The following is a 20,468-nucleotide window of genomic DNA, read 5'->3' on the forward strand; positions in this document are numbered from 1 at the left end:
CTGATTATTTAAATAAAAACCTCTGAGGTTTCCCCCCCATGTCATTTGTTTGGGTTTTTTCCCTATGGCAGCCTGGCTTAACCTGGCTGATGCTGCTGCTTTTTTTATGGGCTAAGCCGGGCTTCCAGTGCTGCTGGAAGCTTTCTAGGAAAGCATTCCAATGGGCAGGGCTGGGTACAGCCTCGACATTCCCTCCTGGAAATCTGCGAGGGCTTGTTCGGGTCGTGTACGTTTTGTTCCAGGCAGCTGTAACACAGACAGGGTCATGGGAGCGTCTGTGCTGGGGAAGTGCTTCGAATGCCTGCGGAAGGATTTCACCATGGAAATGCCTCTGTACAGGAAAAGCCCGAACAGGGAGAGTATGGAATGGCTTCGGTTGGAAAAAGCCTCCAAGATATTCGAGTCCAACCATTCCCCCAGCACTGCCCCATGTCCCCCAGTGCCACATCCACACGGGGACTCCACCTGACAGCCCTTTCCATGAAGGATTTTTCCCAATATCCACCCTGGGCCTGCCCTGGCCCAGCCTGAGGCTGTTCCCTCTCCTCCTGTCCCTGTTCCCTGGGAGCAGAGCCCGACCCCCCCGGCTGCCCCCTCCTGTCAGGGACTTGTGCAGAGCCACAAGGTCCCCCCGGAGCCTCCTTTGCTCCAGGCTGAGCCCCTTTCCAGCTCCCTCAGGAATTCTCCAGCCACTTTCCCAGCTCCCTCACGAATTCTCCAGCCCCTTTCCCAGCTCCCTCAGCTGCTCCTGGGGCTCCACCTCTTTCCCCAGGACACAGACAAGTTAAGCAGCTTAAGAAATTTTAACCCCTAGGATCATATGAAAGCAGACAAAAAGCATTTTTTTTGTTCTATTTATTTGGAAACGCTTCTGCTTTTCATTAACAGCTTAGATGCAAACTCACATGCCGAGATCTGATTTTGAACAAACAGCCAAGAAAGTTCAATTAAACAGAAATTTAAAAGCATCAGATCTGCCTGAGGTGTGTAAATGCAACGTGCAGCTCACCTGGCCAACGTGCTCCTGTCCCTCCAAGGCAGGGCTTGGGTGGTCACAGCATCTCCGTCAGGTTGCTGGTTCCTGTTACTCATTTTTGGGAAGAGGAGGCTGGAACTCTCTGCTAGAGGCAGCATCTTCCAGTGCTTTCAGTTTTCCAAGATACCATAAATGGCTGGAGGTGGCACTCGGGGCTCTGGGCTGGTGACAGGGTGGGATCGGTCACAGGTTGGACTCGATGGCTTTGGAGGTCTTTTCCAACCTTAACCATTCTGTGATAAACTTAATTAGCTTCTAATTATCCAGTCCTTAATACCTCCCATCATTGTGCCCCTTGTTCCTGCCTAGGAACCAATTCTAACCGAGTGGGAGATCCCACAAAGGACCAGCTCCAAACCTCTGACCATTCCCGAGAATCCTTCAAAGGAGCAGTTGGCTGCAAGTATCTCATTCCCTGCTGGATCAGCAGGAATTATCTGTATTTTTGTACTTCTGGGTCGCAGCTATTTAAGAGCAGATCGTTATAAAAATAAACATCATTTATTTCGCAGACCAGATGCAACTCCTTCTTCAGAACCTCATTAAATTTTCCTAGAAATGTAACACGTGAGGCTGCTGCCAAAAACTGTTGGCAAACAACAAAAATGCCACAGGGCTCCGGGTTTCTCCTGACTCTCCCAAGCATTTTCCCAATCTTAGTGCAGGACACAAAGAGACTGGACAGACTTTTAAACGCTTTGTAGTTTTGTTCATTTATTGTAGAAAAGTTATTGTAATGCAGTTCATCTTTGTACATCTAAATTCCATAAAACAAATCCATAGAAATGAGGATAACTATGGGCATGCAGTCTGCATGATCCTGGTCACAAAAATAACACCACTTTATTTTTTTTTTCTTTTTTCTTTTTTTTTCTTTTTTTTTAGTTTTTGTAGTTTTCTTTGAAAGCCACTAAAAGCAGAGGGAGAGCAGAGCATGCACCACTGTACACATTGCATAGTATATGGTACCCACATGCCTGGTCGGGTGCTACACACACAGGGCCTATAGGGCAAAACAAAGGGAAAATCAGCAGAAAACACAATTTTGGGGTGGCTCTGTCCCAGTAAAGGCAGTAATGTCTTCACCAGTGTGGCTCTGAACTGGCTCCCAGTGAGGCAGCACTGCCAGGCTCTCACTGGGAACCAGTTTGGCTGAGAAACAGAGATTTTCCAGGATGTGAGAAGCCCAAGGTCCGGAGTTTGCAGTTGGAATGGCTGATCCCAACGTTCTCCCCGCTCTGGTTCCACACAATCTGCATTATTCTTGCCTGACTCTCCCTGTCTGCACCAGAAGGGAATGGATCAGGTGTGTCCCAATCCTAAACACACCTGGGCCCACGCACACATTCCTTAACCTCACCTCCCAGCAGGTTTGCAATTCTCGGGAATTTTGGGTGCTGTGATGCTCTTCCCTCCCCCACCTCCAAGCTCTGTGTCCCCACAAACATCTACTGGGAGTGTTTCATTCCCGACCTTGGGCTGCTGGTGGATTCACCAGTCACATCCCGAATCCACACATTGGCCAAAATTAAAGTTATTCACATGATTTCAGCTTCCAGGAGGAAATGAGCAGAAATGAATGCAGTGGGCTTTGTGATTTTAAAAGGCTCTTTTTGTTTGTCATTAATTAATTAATATGGAAGGGAAACAAGTTATTGAGAAATCAATCCCATGTGCAAAATGCCAAAATCAACTGCTGAAGTATCAGGCAGCGAGTAAACAGATCAAAAATGCAATAAATCCACTGATGCTGGATCAGAAATCTCCCCCTTGGTTCCAAAGACACGATGCCAGATGCAGGAGTGGAATTGCTGTAAATTTGTGCTATTACAGATGTGCTTCTTTTCCCTTCTCTGTTTTTACACCGTTGGCAAAAGAGAGAACTTTGAGCTCTGTGGGTTCTCTGCTGCGCCTGCAGAGCAGATCCAACACGGGGATGTTACAGGTAATTACAGTTTGTTTTCCAGGCAATGTTGATAAGGCAGGGGATCACCATTCCTGGGCATACCTTGCTCTTGGACAAGACAGGAGTTGGTGTCCGTAGGATGTCCGGACAGGAACTCACTGCCAAGGAATTTGGTTTCCCAAATTCCCGAGGCAGGTCCACAAACCATCCTGAGGCCAAGCCAAGGCTGCTCCCAGTTTCAAAGGAATAAAGGAGTGACACTTATTCACATCTGAAATGATTTCTACCTCCTCCCCAAATTCTCTGGATGGATTTAATCACAACATTTCTCCTGACTTCTCGAGTGGATTCCACACACAGTGAAAGAAATCTGAAATTTCACTCCTAAGTAGCATTTTCACCTTTTTCTTTGAGTTAATTCCGTACATACATTTTACAACTTTATTAAAACTTCCCTTTATTTTTAAAGACACGCCTTTATTTTTCTATATAAAATAAACTGGGCGTGGTAACAACCTCACCAAGGTTATTCAAACAACACCACGTTCTCTTTGAGGATCATTTTAACTCCATTTCCCCAGAGTTAAGCTTGGCTGCATTACAGGGTCCTGCAGCCTTTGTGGGACTAATATTTGAGGGAATGAGAGGCAACTCCAACAAAATACATGGCAGCAGAATCCCAGGGACCCAAACCTGGACTGGCACCAAGAGGGGCAATAGAACTGGATTTTAAAATGTACATTTTTAGGAGTAAACCCAGGTTTGTATAAATGGCATTTTATAAAATATGCATCTGATTTTTTCATTTGTAGTCTCCAATTATTTTGCCTTAAAAAAATCAGGAGTGTGGGATCAAGGACAAGTTTCAGAAGTACTGAATTTGTGAAAGAAAATACTACAGAGGACATATTTAATGTAGTATTAAAGAAAAAAGAGCGTCAGAACCTCTGACTTACCCAAATCAGTGTGCTGTGAACAACAGGAATAAAAATATTATTTTGGAATGGTGAAGTCAGTAAAGACAGGAGATTCTGGATGCTCCAGGGAATTCTGTGGTGCTGAGACCAAACTAAATTCAGAAGATCTGGCATCAAACTGAAGTTACAAATAGCAGCAGCTGTGAGTTGCACGTCCCATGGGAGAAATGTTTGGCATCAGGAAAAGAATCTGTACATGTTAAATACAACTCCAGGGAGAAAGTATTTGAAATTCTAAGGTTAACAATTAAATAATTGATTCACAAACATAAGAACGTGCTGAATTTTCTCTTTAAAGATTGTTGTTATCACCTTGATTGGTTAAATCCTTGTTAATCCCAAAGTGTCTGAATGAGAAACTCAGACAGCAACAAAACTTAAAAAAAAAAATCCCTGTTTTATAAACATTTCTAAACCCTCTGTCTGTGCCAGAGCTTAGAATAGAGCTCTGGTTTTTAGCATTATTTTAATAACAAGAAATGATGTGAGGACTGGAGAATGAGGCTGGATTGATTCAGTCAGGAACACATGAACTCCACAATTTCAACTGAATCACAACAGAGCAGCTCAGCAGTGCTGGAATCCCACCAGGAACACGGAGTTACCAGTGCTGATCCCCAGCACAGCTTGCACTCCTTACTGCGTCCTAAACAGAAATTCCTTTTTCACACCAAGACTGCCCATAGTACCTGCAATAAATGCTGGGTCTCCCAACATGGTTGGTGTATTTGTACTTAAAGAATATCTCTTTTCAAAGAACTAAATACCCCAGCAAGGAATGAGACCTGCAGGGCCCCTGGCTCCTTGTGTTACAATGGAATGGGCTCTGGGAGAAACTCAGGACACCCAGGAGTCAAGGTAGCTTAACCCCATGGAATAAATTGCCTCAGGCCCACCCCTGACTTCCCTCACAAGTTTGTTTTTGTCAAACCCAAGTCATTTTGGCACTTGAGATGTTCAGGTGATGGGACTGTGCAGGTGTGTGGTGGGTGGGGATCCTTCCCTCACCTGGTGTGACATGGAAGACTTAAAACAAGGCTCCGAAAGGCTCTAGGAAATCTATGTCGGTGCTTTGCAGCAAATATGCAAATATGCAAATCTCCTCAAGCAGCTAATGAGCTGAACCCTAATCTACTGCAGAATAAAGAGGAGCAGCTGCTGCCCAGGGTTCTACAGCTCCCCTGCAATCAGGACTTCAATGCACGAACAAGGGACTGGGGAAAGCTCCGAGAAGAATGGGTCGCCTAACGCCTCCTTTCTCATGCAGGTCTGGGTGCTGTACATGGAAAATGGTCTGGAAAACTTCCTGGAGGATGCTCCACTGTGCTGCAGCACAAAATCCTGGCAGAGGCAGCTGCAGCTGCCAGTCCCAGGCCGGGTCCTGCTGTGTTCCCTCAGCCTCAGGAGCTCCTCTGACATCTGCAGCCAGAGGGAATCGGCTAGGATCAGGTCTGGCAGATCCATCCAGAACTCTGGGACTCCAGTGGATGCAGAGATTTCCATATTTTCCTTGGTAACTGGTCCATTGGGATCACCCAGTGGTGCTGGAGTTGCCTGTTAGGCAGTGGGGTCATTAAAATGATTGATTAATTAATCAGGTGTCTGCCACCTTTTAATGCTGCTGGAGATGGGCGTGGGTGTCCCACAAAGGACATGGATTACTTTTCCCAGTAACTTCAAGAGGATAATCAGACTCCAGGATGCTGGAAGCACCAGCAGTCTTTGCCAGCTGGTCCAGGAAGTGGAAGAAACTGGAATATTCCAGAAATTCCTTTAGTGCTACATGCTGTCAAAGCCTGGTGTCAGCAGGCTTTGGGAGGAAAACAAGCAAATAAAAAGGTTCATGATCCTTATTTTTGGGGAAAAAAAAATAGTTGTGACATGAACCTGCATAAAAAATGCATGTTCAGCATAACTGTGTCAATGCCAGGGAATGTGTGCGCTGGGGAATTTCGGGAGGCTCTGCCTGAAGATGTCAGTGGTTGTACAAAACGGGCAACGGGGGTCAGTTTTCAATCCCATGGGATCTAAGGCTTCACTGATGGTGTAAAACACAAGGTCCAACCACAGGAATTCATCTCTTGGAAGGAACTCAAGACTCAGGAGGTGAAAGAAATGATTGTTAGGAAGTAAGGCAGCAATATCTCCAAGGATTTATCATAGCTCGTGGAATCCAAAGCTTGGAATCAGCTCTACAACTTCCCTGTGAGCAGATTTTTGTCTGATATTCCCTTTTTATTGCAATTCTGACCAAGATGTTGTTTGAAATGTTCATCACTGATGACTGCTTAACCCCAGTCCCTCCCCTCGGATTTCATGGCTGCAATGGATGTTCTGGAGAGTTCTTGTGTGCCACTGGAACTGTTGGACATTCAGAGGTGGATTTGGGAAGATGGACCATGTAGGCAGGTACTCGGGGTACTGGAATGTAGGTACTCTACACACTGGGTCACAGGAAGGGATTGTTTTCCATTTAAAAAGCAGGATAAAAATGGGAGAAAAATCTGATGTCTCTATACTCCTGTTCCATTTTGGGACTTCTAGCTGTATTCAGGTAAAAGAGTGGGAAAAAAAGACTATTCCCAACCTCCAAGCACACAAACGATGGAGTTTGTTCCTTTTCCTGTCCCTGTTTCCTGTCTCCTGTCGCAGTTCCTCCCTGCTGGTCCCGACTGTCAGGACTGGCTGAACTCAAGAATCATTTGGCTGCAACATTCATGCCAGGTCTAAAAATAATTTCAAACTGGAAAGTGTTTTGTAACTGCTGCAATAATTTGGGATATTTGGCACTCTCGAGAGTTTACATTTGGTTTGTCTGAAAAAGTCATTCTGGAAAGAAAGTGTTAGAATAAATCCTTTTATTCTAACCTGAAATGGAAACTGAGCTCCCAGCAAACAAATACTGGAGCTGACTTTCTGACTTCCAGTGGTTTGTAATTTTCAGATTTTTCTTTGTATTTGTTTTTTTTTTTTTTTTTTTCCCAACATGCTCACGTCGACTTTCCAGTCAATTCACCCAAATTCCAACAGGAATTGGTTTATAAATTGGTTCCAACTGGAACTGGTCATTTGGAATTTCCAGCACAGGAAATTATTTTATAAGTGCCTTGATAAGTACCCGAAATTACAAACGGATGTGTCTAATACCGAACGACAAGAAAAAAAATATGGCTATAAATGCAAATGCTGTATTAAACCCAAAAATAATCCCAAAAACAAACCTCTATGATCGGGCAGAAACGGAAGGGCCGGGCTGGGTTTTGCTGCCCCCTAATTAAACATCAATGACAGCAGAGTGCAACTGCAGTGTCACCGTCACACCTGCCAAATTAACATGATCTAATTGTTATTCCTAGCTACGTTATGGCAAGGTATCACCGGATGAATCCTGGTTTTGCCCAGGTCCCCGGACTCAGAGCCGGTGCCGTGAGTCGTGGCTGTATCCGCCGGGGGAGCCGCGGTGCCGGTGGGGTTTGTACGAGTCCTGGTAGGGGTCAGAGTATTCCTCTTCCACGAGGGGATAGTGGTCTCGGCTGTGCTGGGAACTGGAAGACAAGCGGTTCCTGCTCTTCCGAGCCCTCTCGTTGTGGTAATTCTCGTCGGAGGTCATGAGGCTGCGCCGCTCGATGGGCGAGTTCTCCGTGGAGTGGCTGCCGTGCCTCCCGCGCTGGCTCTGCGGGGGCCAAACAACGCCAGCGTTAATTCCCGCACCCTCAGCTCCTGCCGAGCCCCATCCGAGGCCTCCTGGCAGCAGCCGCGGCCCGTGGGGCCCGTGGGGCTCGTGGGGCCCGTGGGGCCCGTGTCCCAGCACAGCCTGGCTGCTGCTGCCGCGGGGAGCTCGCCCTGCTGAGTATCATCACATCGAGCATGAAAAGTGAGCTGATGTAGTCAGCATTTATCACTTTTCTCTGATCAGGAACAGAACATTCACGCTGCTACTCTGCTTAGGGAATGTCTAAGCGTCCGTTTCTGTAGTTTTGGAAAACATCTGAAGATGCTCGTTTGGGTTGTTTTTAGAGGTGCAGCTCTGAGCCTTATTTAAACCCTTCCTATGACCAAACCAAGATGGGCTGCTCAGCAGGCAGCCAAGGGGAGGCTAAAATGATTAGATAATAACAAATTCTTTCAACTAAAGCATAGTATTTAAAATATGTTGACAGAAAATCCCTTCCTAAGGTCATTTATTAATTAGAAGCCCTTGCTCTCCTCACATTCCCATAATGACAATGCCCATCATTTGTCACATGAACAAAATAAGTTCATATTTTTTTGCCAGTTAATGGCACAATGAAGAAGTAGCCTAAAATAAGTCTTTTGTTTGCTCTCAACATAATTAAACCTCTCAGGAGTATCAGCACCCATCTCTCAGGACAAACTCCGTGCTGAAACTCCAGCCCCTGCTCTCAGGGATATAAAACCTTCCTCCTGCTGCTACAGCCCCTGCCTGGCGACTGTTTTCCTGAATAATTTATATCCAAGGCTGGTGTGGAGGGGCAGGGATGGAGCAGGGGGTGTGTGGTTACAGCTCCGGGGTGGTGCTGCCAGGGAGGCTCCTGGAGAGGGGCCCTGAACGAGGGGTTCCCTCTGCAACCGCACCCCCACTCCTGGGGAGAACTCCAGCCACGGGATCCCCAAGTTCTCCTCAGAGCAGCAAGCTCTAGTGGGGATCATGGCAAAGTGCTTCAGGAGTTAAAGACAGGCTGGGAGAGCTGGGGGTGCTCACCTGGAGAAGGCTCCATGGAGAGCTCAGAGCCCCTTGCAGGGCCTAAAGGGGCTCCAGGAGAGCTGGAGAGGGACTGGGGACAAGGCATGGAGGGACAGGACCCAGGGAATGGCTTCCCAGTGCCAGAGAGCAGGGATGGGTGGGATATTGGGGAGAAATCCTTCCCTGTGAGGGTGGGCAGGCCCTGGCACAGGGTGCCCAGAGCAGCTGGGGCTGCCCCTGGATCCCTGGCAGTGCCCAAGGCCAGGCTGGACATTGGGGCTTGGAGCAGCCTGGGACAGTGGGAGGTGTCCCTGCCATGGCAGGGGTGGCACTGGGGGGGCTCTGAGGTCCTTCCCAACCCAAATCAGTCTGGGATTCCATGATTCCATGATGAATTACCCTTGTGTTTGTCTGACACAAATGCAGTTTGGATGTAAAATCCCCTCATCAGTTGCAGCTTTACTCTCTGTGCTCACCTCTGTGCCTTCCCTGTGGTGATTCACCTCTCGGGCTGCATCCTGCTGCTTTCCTGAAACCTTCCTGCTTCCCTGGGCTGTGTGTGCTCATCCCAGTGCTGCTGCTGAGCTCCTGGGGTGTCATCATGGGACACACCTGGGGTGGTTACACACTGGTCTGATGTCCCAAACAACTTTTGATCCTGCTGTGTCATTGGAATGACAACCTGCAGGAATGGACTTGAAACCCCAATCCCCTGGAGCCTAAGGAACACATCTCCCCAAAACTTGAGCTACAGGATTTGAGTCCATGCACTGAAATTAGGCTAGACTGCATTTAGAGCTAACCAGTCACAGAGGGAAATGACTGGTTAGAGAGTTAGAGAATCCCAGGATGGTTTGGGTTGGAGTGAAATTAAGGATCACCCAGTCCCACCCCTGCCATGGGTAGGAACACCTTCTACTATCCCAGGTTGCTCCAAGCCCCGTCCAGCCTGGCCTGGGACACTTCAGGGATCCAGGCACAGCCACAACTTCTGAGAGCAATAAATATTTTTTCTAGGAAATGTTGGCAAAGATCAAATTTACTCTTCCCCCTCAGCTCAGCATCGAGCTCTTCCTGTAAGGAAGGAGATTCCAAGGATCAGGCGTGGCAGACCCAGCAGTGCCACCTGTGCCCTCTCTGACTGCTCTGGATCTGTGCCACAGAACGTCACCCTCACGACCTCCGTGAGTCAGGAGTTCAGCTCTCAGTAAACCAAAGTCCAGGCCACAGCCAGGTAAAAAAGGGAGCCTCCCAAATCTGGCTTTGGCAAAGCAGGGACAGCCTGTCCCAGCACACCTGTATCTGGCTCACTGCTACCTGAGGCTTTGGGCTTTTCCTTTTCAGTCCCCCACCTACCAAGGGCATAAGGAATATAAAATCTTCCTGTATCACAAGCACCTTTGCTAGCTTAATTAGCCTGAGTGCTTTCTAATTACCACACACATCATCACAGTGAAAGCTGATGCAAATCCTTCCACAGGTTTGGATGAGTATAAAACCTCCACATGGGTAACAGGGATGGTGGAAGTCCTTACTGTGAGATAACCATGGCAAACACCAGGGCCTGAACCCTCCTGGCACGGAAAACCTGCAGCCTCTGGTTGGGCATCGATCACTCCGGGAGAAATTTACCCCTCTGCAGAGCACCAGCACCATTGATCCCACCGAAACCCTTTGGAATTCGGGTGAAGTGGGGATTAAGTGATGCATACCTTCAGCCAGCCCACTGCACAGGGGTGATTTTCATCTTCAGTGTGAGTTTTCCCTAAGTAAATGGAGCAACATTTCACAGTTATTGCTGGTGTCCATTGATCAGAGAGAAATAAATGCCTGAAAAAAATTCTGTGGATACACCCAGTTCTCAAAATGAAACTGAAGAGGTGAAAGTTCTGCAGATGGTATTTTATTGGCATGAAGGGATGGAAAACTGAAATTTTAAGGCAAGTGGGAAATGGAAACAACAGTTTACATGTGCATGTTATTAGTAACAGAACAGTGCTTGTGCATTCAGCCACTCAGGAGACAGTGACTTGCTGGTCCCAATAAAACCAAGCACGGCTTTAGAAAGGTGAGTGCAGGAATTAAGCACCTTCAGGGAAGTGCAGCTCACTCACAGCAAAACCAGCTGGATGTTAACTGAAAACACCAAACAACAGTCATTTCCTCCAAAACTGTTACCTGCTTCCAGACACTCCACAAGCAGAGCAGACGTTACATTTGTCAGGTGAATTATTCATTAAATGTCATTTGTTCAGTTCTATTTCTGACGTACATTAGCAAGTGACACTCCTGGAGTCCCCCACACACTGAAACTTGCAGGATTTAAAGCTCCCTGCAATCCTGAGCCCCTCAAGCATCCCCAGTTATTAACCCCACACATTTCTGGTTTCAAACTTAATAAAGCACGTACTTCTCATTAAGGACTATTTACATGCCACGATTGAAGTGTCAAAGTTCAGCCGAGTCTGAGCTATCCCTGTGGAAAAAAAGGGTCACAATTTTTTTCAATGGGTAAAGAAATAATGTCTTTTATTCACACTCAAAGAACAAGCTTTTCCACCCAAAAGTGAATGTTTGGTGAAGTTATGAGGGTAGAATAAAAGGGATCATTACAGAGCCGATTCCTGGCTAGGAAATTGATGGCTGTTTAACTTCCCACTAAAGGCAGAGCATTCCCAGTCTTCAGCACCGGGCTGAGGAGCTGCTTCCTCACTGCTTACACCCCTGAGCTGGTCTTGGCAGAGGCCAAAGGGGGAGAGGTGCCTCCCAGAGCAGCGTCAGCGATGCTGCACAGGCCGTGTCACAGGACAGCCCCTGGCAGACTGAACGAACCCACCTGCTCTGCACTGCCTGGCGCTCCGAGGGCTGTTCCTACCTGCAGGCCGGAGATTGCGGCGGGATACGGGGACAGGGCGGTGGATCCCAGGTTCCTGCCCAGCAGGGGGGTCATGGGCGTGGCACTGGACGTGTGGGTGGCTCTCCAGTAGGCCTCCAGGTACTCGGCCAGGTGCTCGCAGGCGTCCTCCAGCTGGTTCTCGTCCAGGATCACATCGAACATGTCCTGGGCACAGGGACACAGGGCAGTCATGGCCACGTGCCATGGGGGACACAGAGCTGGCAAACACTTGTCACACTGAGCCTTGGAATTGTTCAGTGAACAGCAATCAGAGCATGGGAGAGCGGGAGGGAGCTGGAAACATGGAGAGGGGCTTACAACAGCATGGAGTGACGAGGGGGATGGATTCACACTGAAACACGGCAGGGATGGATGGGATACTGGGAAGGAATTCCTGGCTGGGAAGATGGGCAGGCCCTGGCACAGGGTGCCCAGAGAAGCTGTGGCTGCCCCTGGATCCCTGGAAATGTCCAAGGCCAGGTTGGACATTGGGGCTTGGAGCAGCCTGGGACAGTGGGAGGTGTCCCTGCCCATGGCAGGGGTGGGATGGGATGGCCTTTAAGGTCCCTTCCAACCCAAACCATTCTGGGATTCCGTGGCTGGAAAAGAAAATGGTACAGGTGGGTTTAGAAGGTGACCAAGAGCCAAAGGCCTCAGGAGTCACTGGACACTGTCCCCAGGTGTTGTGTGAGCCCTACCACACTGCAAGGCACAAAACCCCTTCATGAATTCATTTCTTTCCAGCACTGATGCCCCTAAAACCATTCCCACAGCAGTGAAGGCATGAGGCAGTCCTGACAGCAGCAGCATTCCTGCTTCAGGGAATTCTTTAGACACCACCTCCATCCCTGCCTGTCCTCCAACCTGCCAGAACCAGCAGAGCCCCTTGAGAGAAACACAACCCTGTTTTCAGAAGTTCAACTTCCTATCTCATCTCTAGTCTTAACTTTGCAAAATGCTGTGAGAATAGCACAGGAAATGGAAAGTACCTGCAGGTGCTGTGGGTGTAAACGGCAACCAACACCAACCACAGGCTGTTCTCTTCCACTTGTTTTTACAGCTCTTAGAATAAGATTTAAAATAATAAAGATTTAAAATAAAATTATATATATATATTTTAATTTATTCTCTCAGCATGGTAGAGAAAGGCTTCCTCCTCTGCCAGCAAGGAGGAGTTTTCTTCTCATCAGAATATTCCTAACACTGCATACCTTGGTCCAGTTCAGCATTTATTGCTCTTCTTTTGCTCCTCTCTTTATTTACTGCTTTTACTCCTTTGCTATTCACCCACATGTTGATGCACCACACATTCCAGCCTATCACTCACTTGTGGAAGAAGTCAGTAATTAAAACACAGTTAAATTAGAAAATAAAAGAGCGTGGTTTGCTTACATGTACTTTGCTTTGGAAGAGACTGAAATGAAACACTTGGAGTGTAACATGTTTTCATAAATAAGGAATTAAGTTGGATTTAGGACTCTTAACAACTGTCACCCTTTTAATATTTCACTGCACAGTAACACTGGCCTGGGAGCCTCTCAGGCTGTCCCTGGAGGTCACACGGAGGAGCTGCAGCCCTGGCAGGATCCCGACTCCAGTGTCTGACAGGGAGAACAAATGACAGGGGAAACACTCAGGTTTTCTCTTGCATTTAGCAGTTCTGCTCATCCCTCAGCTGGGTTCGTTCTGTTTCCATGTATTTGGCAGGAAATCATCTTTCGGGGCGATCCCTGTTTGTGAGGGTCATGGAGTAAAGCAATTCCTCTGCAAAATTTTCTTCCAACATGCATAAAAAAGTTACCACAGGAGCATTCCCAGCTCCTGGTGACTCTCTAGTGATACACAGTGGCCTTTCCTGAAGAGAAAATCAGTGGCCACTGTCCCCTCCTGTTTCGCTGTAGAACCTGAGAGGAGGAGGAATCTCAACTTGTAGATCTATCCCAATTATATTTTAATTAAACAATGCAATTTAATTCTGCTGCAGTATAATTTCAGGTATTTTTTAGGTTGTGTCAAATAGACCAGAGGGGTTTGTACCCTCTCTTAGCATGGGCATGAATTCAGAAGTTTTAAAAAATAACAACCATAATGAACTGTTTATGAGCAGTGTATTTAGAGATGTACAGTTTGTGTTTCCTTGAGCCCTGTCATGTTCCTGCAGTGGAGTTCCTGGAGTCCTGCAATATTCCTGGTGCCCTGCAGTGCCCAACGCCGGCTCGAGCAGCGTCAGGGGGAGATTAGCAAGGAATTAATAATGAAAGCAGTTCCTGAGCTCAAATATGCCCAAAGAGACAGCTATTTTTAACATGTCTAGACATGCAGCACCAGCTCATTCCTTATGGCTGGCTCTCAGCAAAGGAACAAAGTGAGGATTGCATCCTTTGCAAGGACCTTCCCTTTAAACAAACTCCAAATTCTCCTCTTGCAGGAACTGGAGCTGCAAAAGGGGTGAAGCAGGAGAGAGGGAGCAGTGCCTTTGCTCTTAGCAATGTACTTTTACTTAATTAAATCCTGGACCAACTTTAATTTCCAGCCAAGCCAGACTGTCATCTCCCTGGGAGAGCTCTCAGTCAGCAACCACTTCCTTCCCATCACCAGTGCAAAGTGCTGAGCTGGTCTGTGAGCAGCTCCTGGGCACGGCAGGGCGGAAGCAGCCTCGGAGCAGGGCTGGGGTCATGGCTGAAACCTGGTACTCTGACACTGGGAAAGGCTCTTCTGATCCAGGTGGGGCCTCCCTTGGTTGCCTTCAGCACTGGAATGCAATTCCAGGACTGGGTGTTGAGGCAGAGTTTAGCAGATCCAGGGGTGGACAATCCAAGTGCCACAACGCACCCAACAAGCTGCAGCAGAACAAGGATCATTTTATGGAATCTGGGAATCCTACAAGTTTGGGTTGGAAGGGACCTAAAAAACCATCTCATCAAACCTTCCACTGTTCCAGGCTGCTCCAAGCCCTGTCCAGTCTGGCCTGGGACACTTTCAGAGATCCAGGAGCAGCCACAGCTTCTCTGGTAACTTCTCTCATTTCAGCTGATGTGAGCAAAGTGAAGCTGAGTAAGAGGAAACCACTGCATAAAGAACAAAAAAAGGCTGTGAAACTGCCCAGGGTTGTGTGTGCAGGTGCCAGAGGAAACACCTTTCACACAGGACAATGTGCAGAGGGGTGTTCTGTGTGTGAGCTCAGGGTAAACACCACAAACCATTCAAACAGGGGCAGCTGCAGCTGCAGTTCCTCAGCTCACATCCATCAGGGAAGGGATATGTTTTAGAGGGATCAGTTTGTTCTCCAGGACAGTTACAATTCTGGTTGGGTTAGTGGGACCTGGATGGCTCACAGGAATAACCCATCAACATTTTAAGTTGTGACAACACAACTCAGTAAAAAATTCCATGTGGGAAATGTAACACAGCTGAGCTCTCCAGAACAGGCTGCCCAGAGAAGCTGTAGCTGCCCCACATCACTGCCCTGGTACCCAGAGGGGTCTCTGCACTCCCATCCCAATATCCCACATGGATCCTACACAAAGCCACATCCAAGTCCATTTCCACTGCCTCTGTCCCAGAAACCAGGCGTGGTTTTCAGAACCAACAGCAAGTTTGAGCTGCCCTGTCCAAACCCCTGCGGAGCCTCTCCCACAGCCCTGCCCAGGAGCCCTGGCAGGCCTCTGCTCCACCAGCAGCAGGGAATGCCAGGAGAGGGGCAGGATCTTTGATCAGGAGGTGGGAGAGCAGTGCCTGTGCTCTGATGAGGTGACTGGGATGGCCTTTGGGATCAGGATCAGGGCTCACATGCCTGCACACACCCCTTTCCCTCCCGTGCACCCAGTGGGCCTGGACTCCCTGTGCAGTGAGGGAAGGCCTCTGCAGCCTCCCCTCCCAACTCAGACTTTGTCCCTCTGGGACCTGGTGCTCCCCCAGTGATGTAACTTGCTAACAAACTGATCTGTTGTCCCCTCCATGTCATTCCTGCCCTGTCACCCTGCAAAAGACCAAAACAAACCCGGGGCAGGAGATAACCAGGATGAAAGTCTGCAGTGCTTGGTGTTTCACGAGTGCAGGGCTGTGTGAGCACAAGGGAGTGATAATGGATGGACCCAGCTCTGCACAGGGATCAGCACAGCAAGGATCATCAGAATTCCACAAAGCAGGAGCTCTTCAGCCTCTCCTCTGTACTTACTGGTGGGCATTGTGCAAGTTTATCAGCTGCCACCAACTGGACATTCAAGTGTTTGCTTTGTGACTTCCCTCTGGACTTGATCAATCGCTGCAAAACCTGAAAGGAGGAAAGGGCAAAAGGTGAATTTAAGGATCATTTATCTCCCTAAAGCTCAGCCTGACATCCCCCTGAGGGATTACCGAGAACAGAAGCTCTCCATAAAATACTGTCCTTGAATATCCCAAACCTTTCTGATAACCCCTCTGAGAGCTGGGCATGTTTCCTCTGGATCACATTTGATCCCTTGAAAAATTTCAAATGCATTTTTGCTTTATCCTACTTTAACTACTAAGTTATTTTTGACAATAGAGGAGCGTGAAAATTATACAGCATTATCTGGGTTGCTCGATGGACTGTGGCAGCAGCAGCAGCACATTATGTCACTTTTTCCCCTTTTCAGGTGCAGATTCCACACTGCCCATTCCCACCCTGCCCTCCAGGTCCCTCCTGGACTGTAAGGTGAGAGGCATTACCTTTGGAGAGGACACCTTCACATGGACAATAATTGGTGCTAGAGATGTCTTGATAAGCTGTGCAGGGTGATTTATAGTGTCTGCATCCAGGACAACCAGCTGTAAGGACCTGGCCAGCTCAAAGATTCTTTCAATCTCACTCTGCACTTCAGCTGCAAAGGAAAACAAAGCAGGTGAAAGCACTGAACCACCCCGGAGCACTGGGATGAAAGTATCATCACCCACTTACTGTCACAGACTCCACTTGTGAGTTTATGGCATTTCCATAAAATAACCTGTTACGTGTACCTCCAGTGCCAACAGTCACTCAGGATGTCAGAGATTTGGAATTTGGGCTCTTTTTTTTACCAAACCCAACTCCTCCTACCTCCTGGGATGGTGTCCCAGAGAGCAGGATATTGGGATGCACGTGCTACACACAGATTTCCACCCTTTTGCAAGACAGAGCCACACAATCACAGAATCATGAAGACTGGAAAAGACCTCCAAGATAATGGAATCCAAATAAAAATTCCTCAGGCCACTGCTACCCACCAGTCATGACACTGAGGAGAGGGGCAGGACCCCAAGTCTCACAGCTGGACAGCAAAATTCAGCTGGAGCTGTTCAACATTAAACACAAAACTGGTCCCAGGGTCAGGAATGACATTTCCTTGGCTGGACAAGTGAAAACTCTTTGGCCCCTTGCGAAATGGAATTAAAAGCACAGGGCTGGGAAGAAGGAGGAGCTGTGAGGGCAACTCAGGATTATGCAGTAAAATGCTGTAGACACATTTGAATCTGCAGAACTGCTGTTATCTTAGAAATGGCTGGAGCTGGGCCAGGGCAGGGTCAGGCTGGAGAGCAGGTTCTGCCCCCAGAGGGTGCTGGGCACTGCCCAGGCTCCCCAGGGAATGGGCACGGCCCCGAGGCTGCTCCAGGAGCGTTGGGACAGCGCTGCCAGGGATGCCCAGGGTGGGGTTGTTGGGGGGTCTGTGCAGGGCCAGGGGCTGGATCAGTGATCCTGTGGGTCCCTCTCTGTCAGATTCTGTGGTCTGGAAGGCTGGAATCGTGTCCCTTCCCTCCTGTGTGTAACCACACCCTGAACTGCACCTGTGGAGTCCCTTACCTAGGCTGGACCTGGTGTTGGAGCGCTCGATTATCGCCCTCTTGCTGGGGTTATTGAGCACAGACCTCTTGGCAAGGGAGATGTCAGCTGTCACTCTGGTTATGGATATCCTGGGAGGAGAGCACAGCACACACAAACACAGGAGTGGGATTTCCAGGCACAGCCCATTCCAAAGGGCAAACACAATAAAACACACTCAGACACGTTTCCAGCTGAGTTATGGCATCATTAAAGAACAACTGAAGAGAAGTGCTGGGTAACTGGGAGGTATTTCCTATTCCCTGAGCTCTGGGATGGAGCTCCTGCTATTCTCCTCAGTGCATTAATCAACTTTTCTCCTCCCAACTCACTCATCTCCTGCGTGAATTTACACAATGCCATAAATGCTGTGAGTTATGTGAGGCTTGGGGCGCTCAGAACAAGGGAGCTGCAGTGGAACAGCACTTCCTCCTCCCTCAGAGTTACACCAGGAGTAAACCTGGCCCAGCTGACAGAGAGCTGTCTGTGCCAGGGGCTGGGAGGAGCAGGAGAAAAGGAACTGGAGCTCTCTGGGCTGCTTTAACCCAAGTTTAACTTCACTGCACCTCTTCAACTTAAGGCAGGTGATTTATTTACTTCATCTGTCAGTGAGCTGACAAGAGGCAAAATGTTATAGAGTAGAGAGCACACAATCCCTTCATGTAAAATCCATTTAGGAGGCCTGGGATGATCCAAGGAGCCAGGAAAAATAGAAAGAAAGCAAGCTGGGAATGACCAGCCAGCTTTTCCACAGAACCTAGGATTTCTGCAGCTCTAAGTGAAATTATCAGCTGGAGGGTTAAAAACAAGTGCAGGTATTTTTCTGTATAATACATAAATAAATGCATTGCCAGAAAATACAGTAGAGGCCAAAAGTAAAAGTGAGTTTAAAATAGAAATTCATGGACTGTGGGTCTTTGGCTCACTGGCCAGCAGAGGAGGTTGCAGTTGCAGAGGAAGGAGCTGGCAAAGCCAAGGGAATTCAGAGGCAGGCAAGGAGTCAGGTCTCACTGATGCCTTTGGAAAGGCTCTTCCTTGGACACTCAGCTCCTTCCTCAGTAACGTGGACCTCTCACAAAACTGCAGAAGAGATGGAAAGGAAGGAAAAGGGAGAGAGGAGAAAGACCATGAAGCCGTAAAAGTTGGCAGGAGGACCAAGAAGCAGCTTTTTCCTGAGTTACTCAGAGCTAAAATCAATGGTCTCAGGCTGCTGGTGGCACTGAGCTCTCCACTGCTGAAATTTCATACTCCCACCTGATCCAGCTGCCAATACTGCTGATGGAATTAGGATTTCCAGAAAATCACTTGAGCTGAGCAACTCAGAACAGGGCAGAGAGGAGATACTTTGCACAGAAGCTGATCATTAAATGTTCTCTCTGAGCTGTTTATGGATCAGTTCAGCACTGCCACCTCCTCACTCCTAAAATCCGTAAATCCTGCTCCAGCTCTTCTACACAACATCATTGTCCTTGCCCCAGTGCCCATGGTTTGGGTATTTCAAACCTGACTTAAGTGTTATGCACAACCAGAACAGCTCCTTCTCCCAGCTGGAATATCCTGAACTAACTGGGAAGGGCAGAACATCCCAAAGATGCAGCAGACACCTACAAGGACTGAGGAGCTCCAAGGAAAGAAGGTGATGCCATGGACCAAGCCAGTGATCCTAGCAAGGAAATCCAAATTATCCTCCCACAGCTCACCAGGAAATGCTCCACCTGAAGGAGGAACCCTCCTTACAGTTCTTTTCCTGTCTTTTATTTCAGCATTTCCTCAGCATTTCCTTCTTCAAACCACCTTTTTTTCAGTATTTTTGCCTGCAGTCAAAATAAAATCTTATATAGAGAATATTTAAGAGCTGATTGTTCTTAGGTGTTGGGAAGACACGGAATTCTTGTGTTGAGCTAAGAAATCCTAGCCCAGCCATGGCAGAAATGCAGATGTGTGCACCCCTAGTAACACAGGAGCTGTGTCCCACTCTTCACAAAGCCAGAAAATCAGCTTTGATCATGCAGCAAACCCTCTGGCATTAAAAAATGAAATAATTCACTGAAATGTTAGTAACACATGGGCAAAGCAGCATGAGAAGGACAGAGTTTCTCACCTCCCATCAAACCTGTGCTTCAGGAAGTCAAAGAGAGCTTTCTGCATCATGTCTGTCACCTTGGCAGAGGGGAGAAGATTGAGCAGGGGGACGGACAGGGAGAGAAAGAAGCCAAAAGGAAGGAAAGAGGTGAGTAGAAGGCAGGGATACAGCCAACAATCAAAACCCTTGATGGGCAGCAACCATTCCAGTGCCATGCTCCTGGCACAGCACTTGGCAGTAAGTCCATGGAAGTTTCCTGCCTCACTGCTCCAGGTGCAGAGCTGTCACTCTGTGTGCTCCTGTCCTGACCTGCACTGAGCATTCCTCACCCCCTTCCACATCCAGCACCATCCCAAAGCTTCAGAGCATGGCACAACCACGTGGGATGTTTGTTGGACACACCACTTGGGCTTTTCCTACAGCAACGTTGTGCCAGTGGGCTTCAGACTTCAGGTGTGAGATTTATCTTGCTGGGGGCCTGTTCTCAGAGAGGGATACCAGCAAAAAAATGGGATGTTCCCACTCCTGGACATAGGAACACATCTGAGATGCTTAGCCCCAAGAGCTGTCATCTCTGCCATCTGATTTACTGAGCAGCTCCTTGTCCTTTCCAGGACAACTCAGGCTGACAATTATTATCTGCCAGGCCAGGCAGGAGCTTCATCAAAGCCCCCAAGCCTCTCTGCCAGTTTACTTCTCTCTTCCAAACTGGTTCCTTCAGCATTTAGACAGAAAAGAACAGTCAAAATAATTTCCCCCAAGCAAGATCAAGCATTTTTGTTATTGAAATTAGTATTCAGTGTTACCATTTACACACATTTGTATGTTCAAGGTGTTGTGTTTAGTGTTGTTTTCTTTAAAAAAGAGACAGGGTGGCAGATTTGAAGAGGTTTTTGTTAACAAACAGCCTCTCTCCCCTCCAACCTCGAGAGGTAAATTGATCTGTGGTGCAGCTCAGAGGGAATTTACTCCTGTCAAAAAACTTCCCCATCAAATTAAAAGGCAGAGAGCAGAACATGAAGTACCTGCTCTGCTGAGCTGCACCTTCAG

At 48.0% G+C, this 20,468-nt stretch overlaps 1 protein-coding gene across 7 annotated transcripts in view; it reads right to left on the reverse strand.

The window, feature by feature from the left end:
• Positions 1 to 7,506: 7,506 nt before the first annotated feature.
• Positions 7,507 to 20,468, reverse strand: part of CACNB4 (calcium voltage-gated channel auxiliary subunit beta 4) — a 42,206-nt gene continuing 29,244 nt past the window's right edge. Inside the window, exons 8-14 of one of the 7 annotated variants that reach the window (XM_069021338.1) lie at positions 19,437 to 19,495; positions 17,318 to 17,427; positions 16,210 to 16,361; positions 15,698 to 15,793; positions 11,500 to 11,685; positions 10,337 to 10,389; positions 7,507 to 7,592 (exon numbers count right to left, since the gene is read on the reverse strand). In XM_069021338.1, the coding sequence (XP_068877439.1) occupies positions 10,339 to 10,389; positions 11,500 to 11,685; positions 15,698 to 15,793; positions 16,210 to 16,361; positions 17,318 to 17,427; positions 19,437 to 19,495 (654 nt within the window). In that variant the 3' untranslated portion in view covers positions 7,507 to 7,592; positions 10,337 to 10,338. The other 6 variants (XR_011152064.1, XR_011152063.1, XR_011152062.1 and 3 more) reach the window with 6 other exon arrangements.

Source organism: Aphelocoma coerulescens, chromosome 7 (genome assembly GCF_041296385.1).
Source record: "Aphelocoma coerulescens isolate FSJ_1873_10779 chromosome 7, UR_Acoe_1.0, whole genome shotgun sequence".
Classification (NCBI taxonomy): Eukaryota; Metazoa; Chordata; class Aves; order Passeriformes; family Corvidae; genus Aphelocoma; species Aphelocoma coerulescens.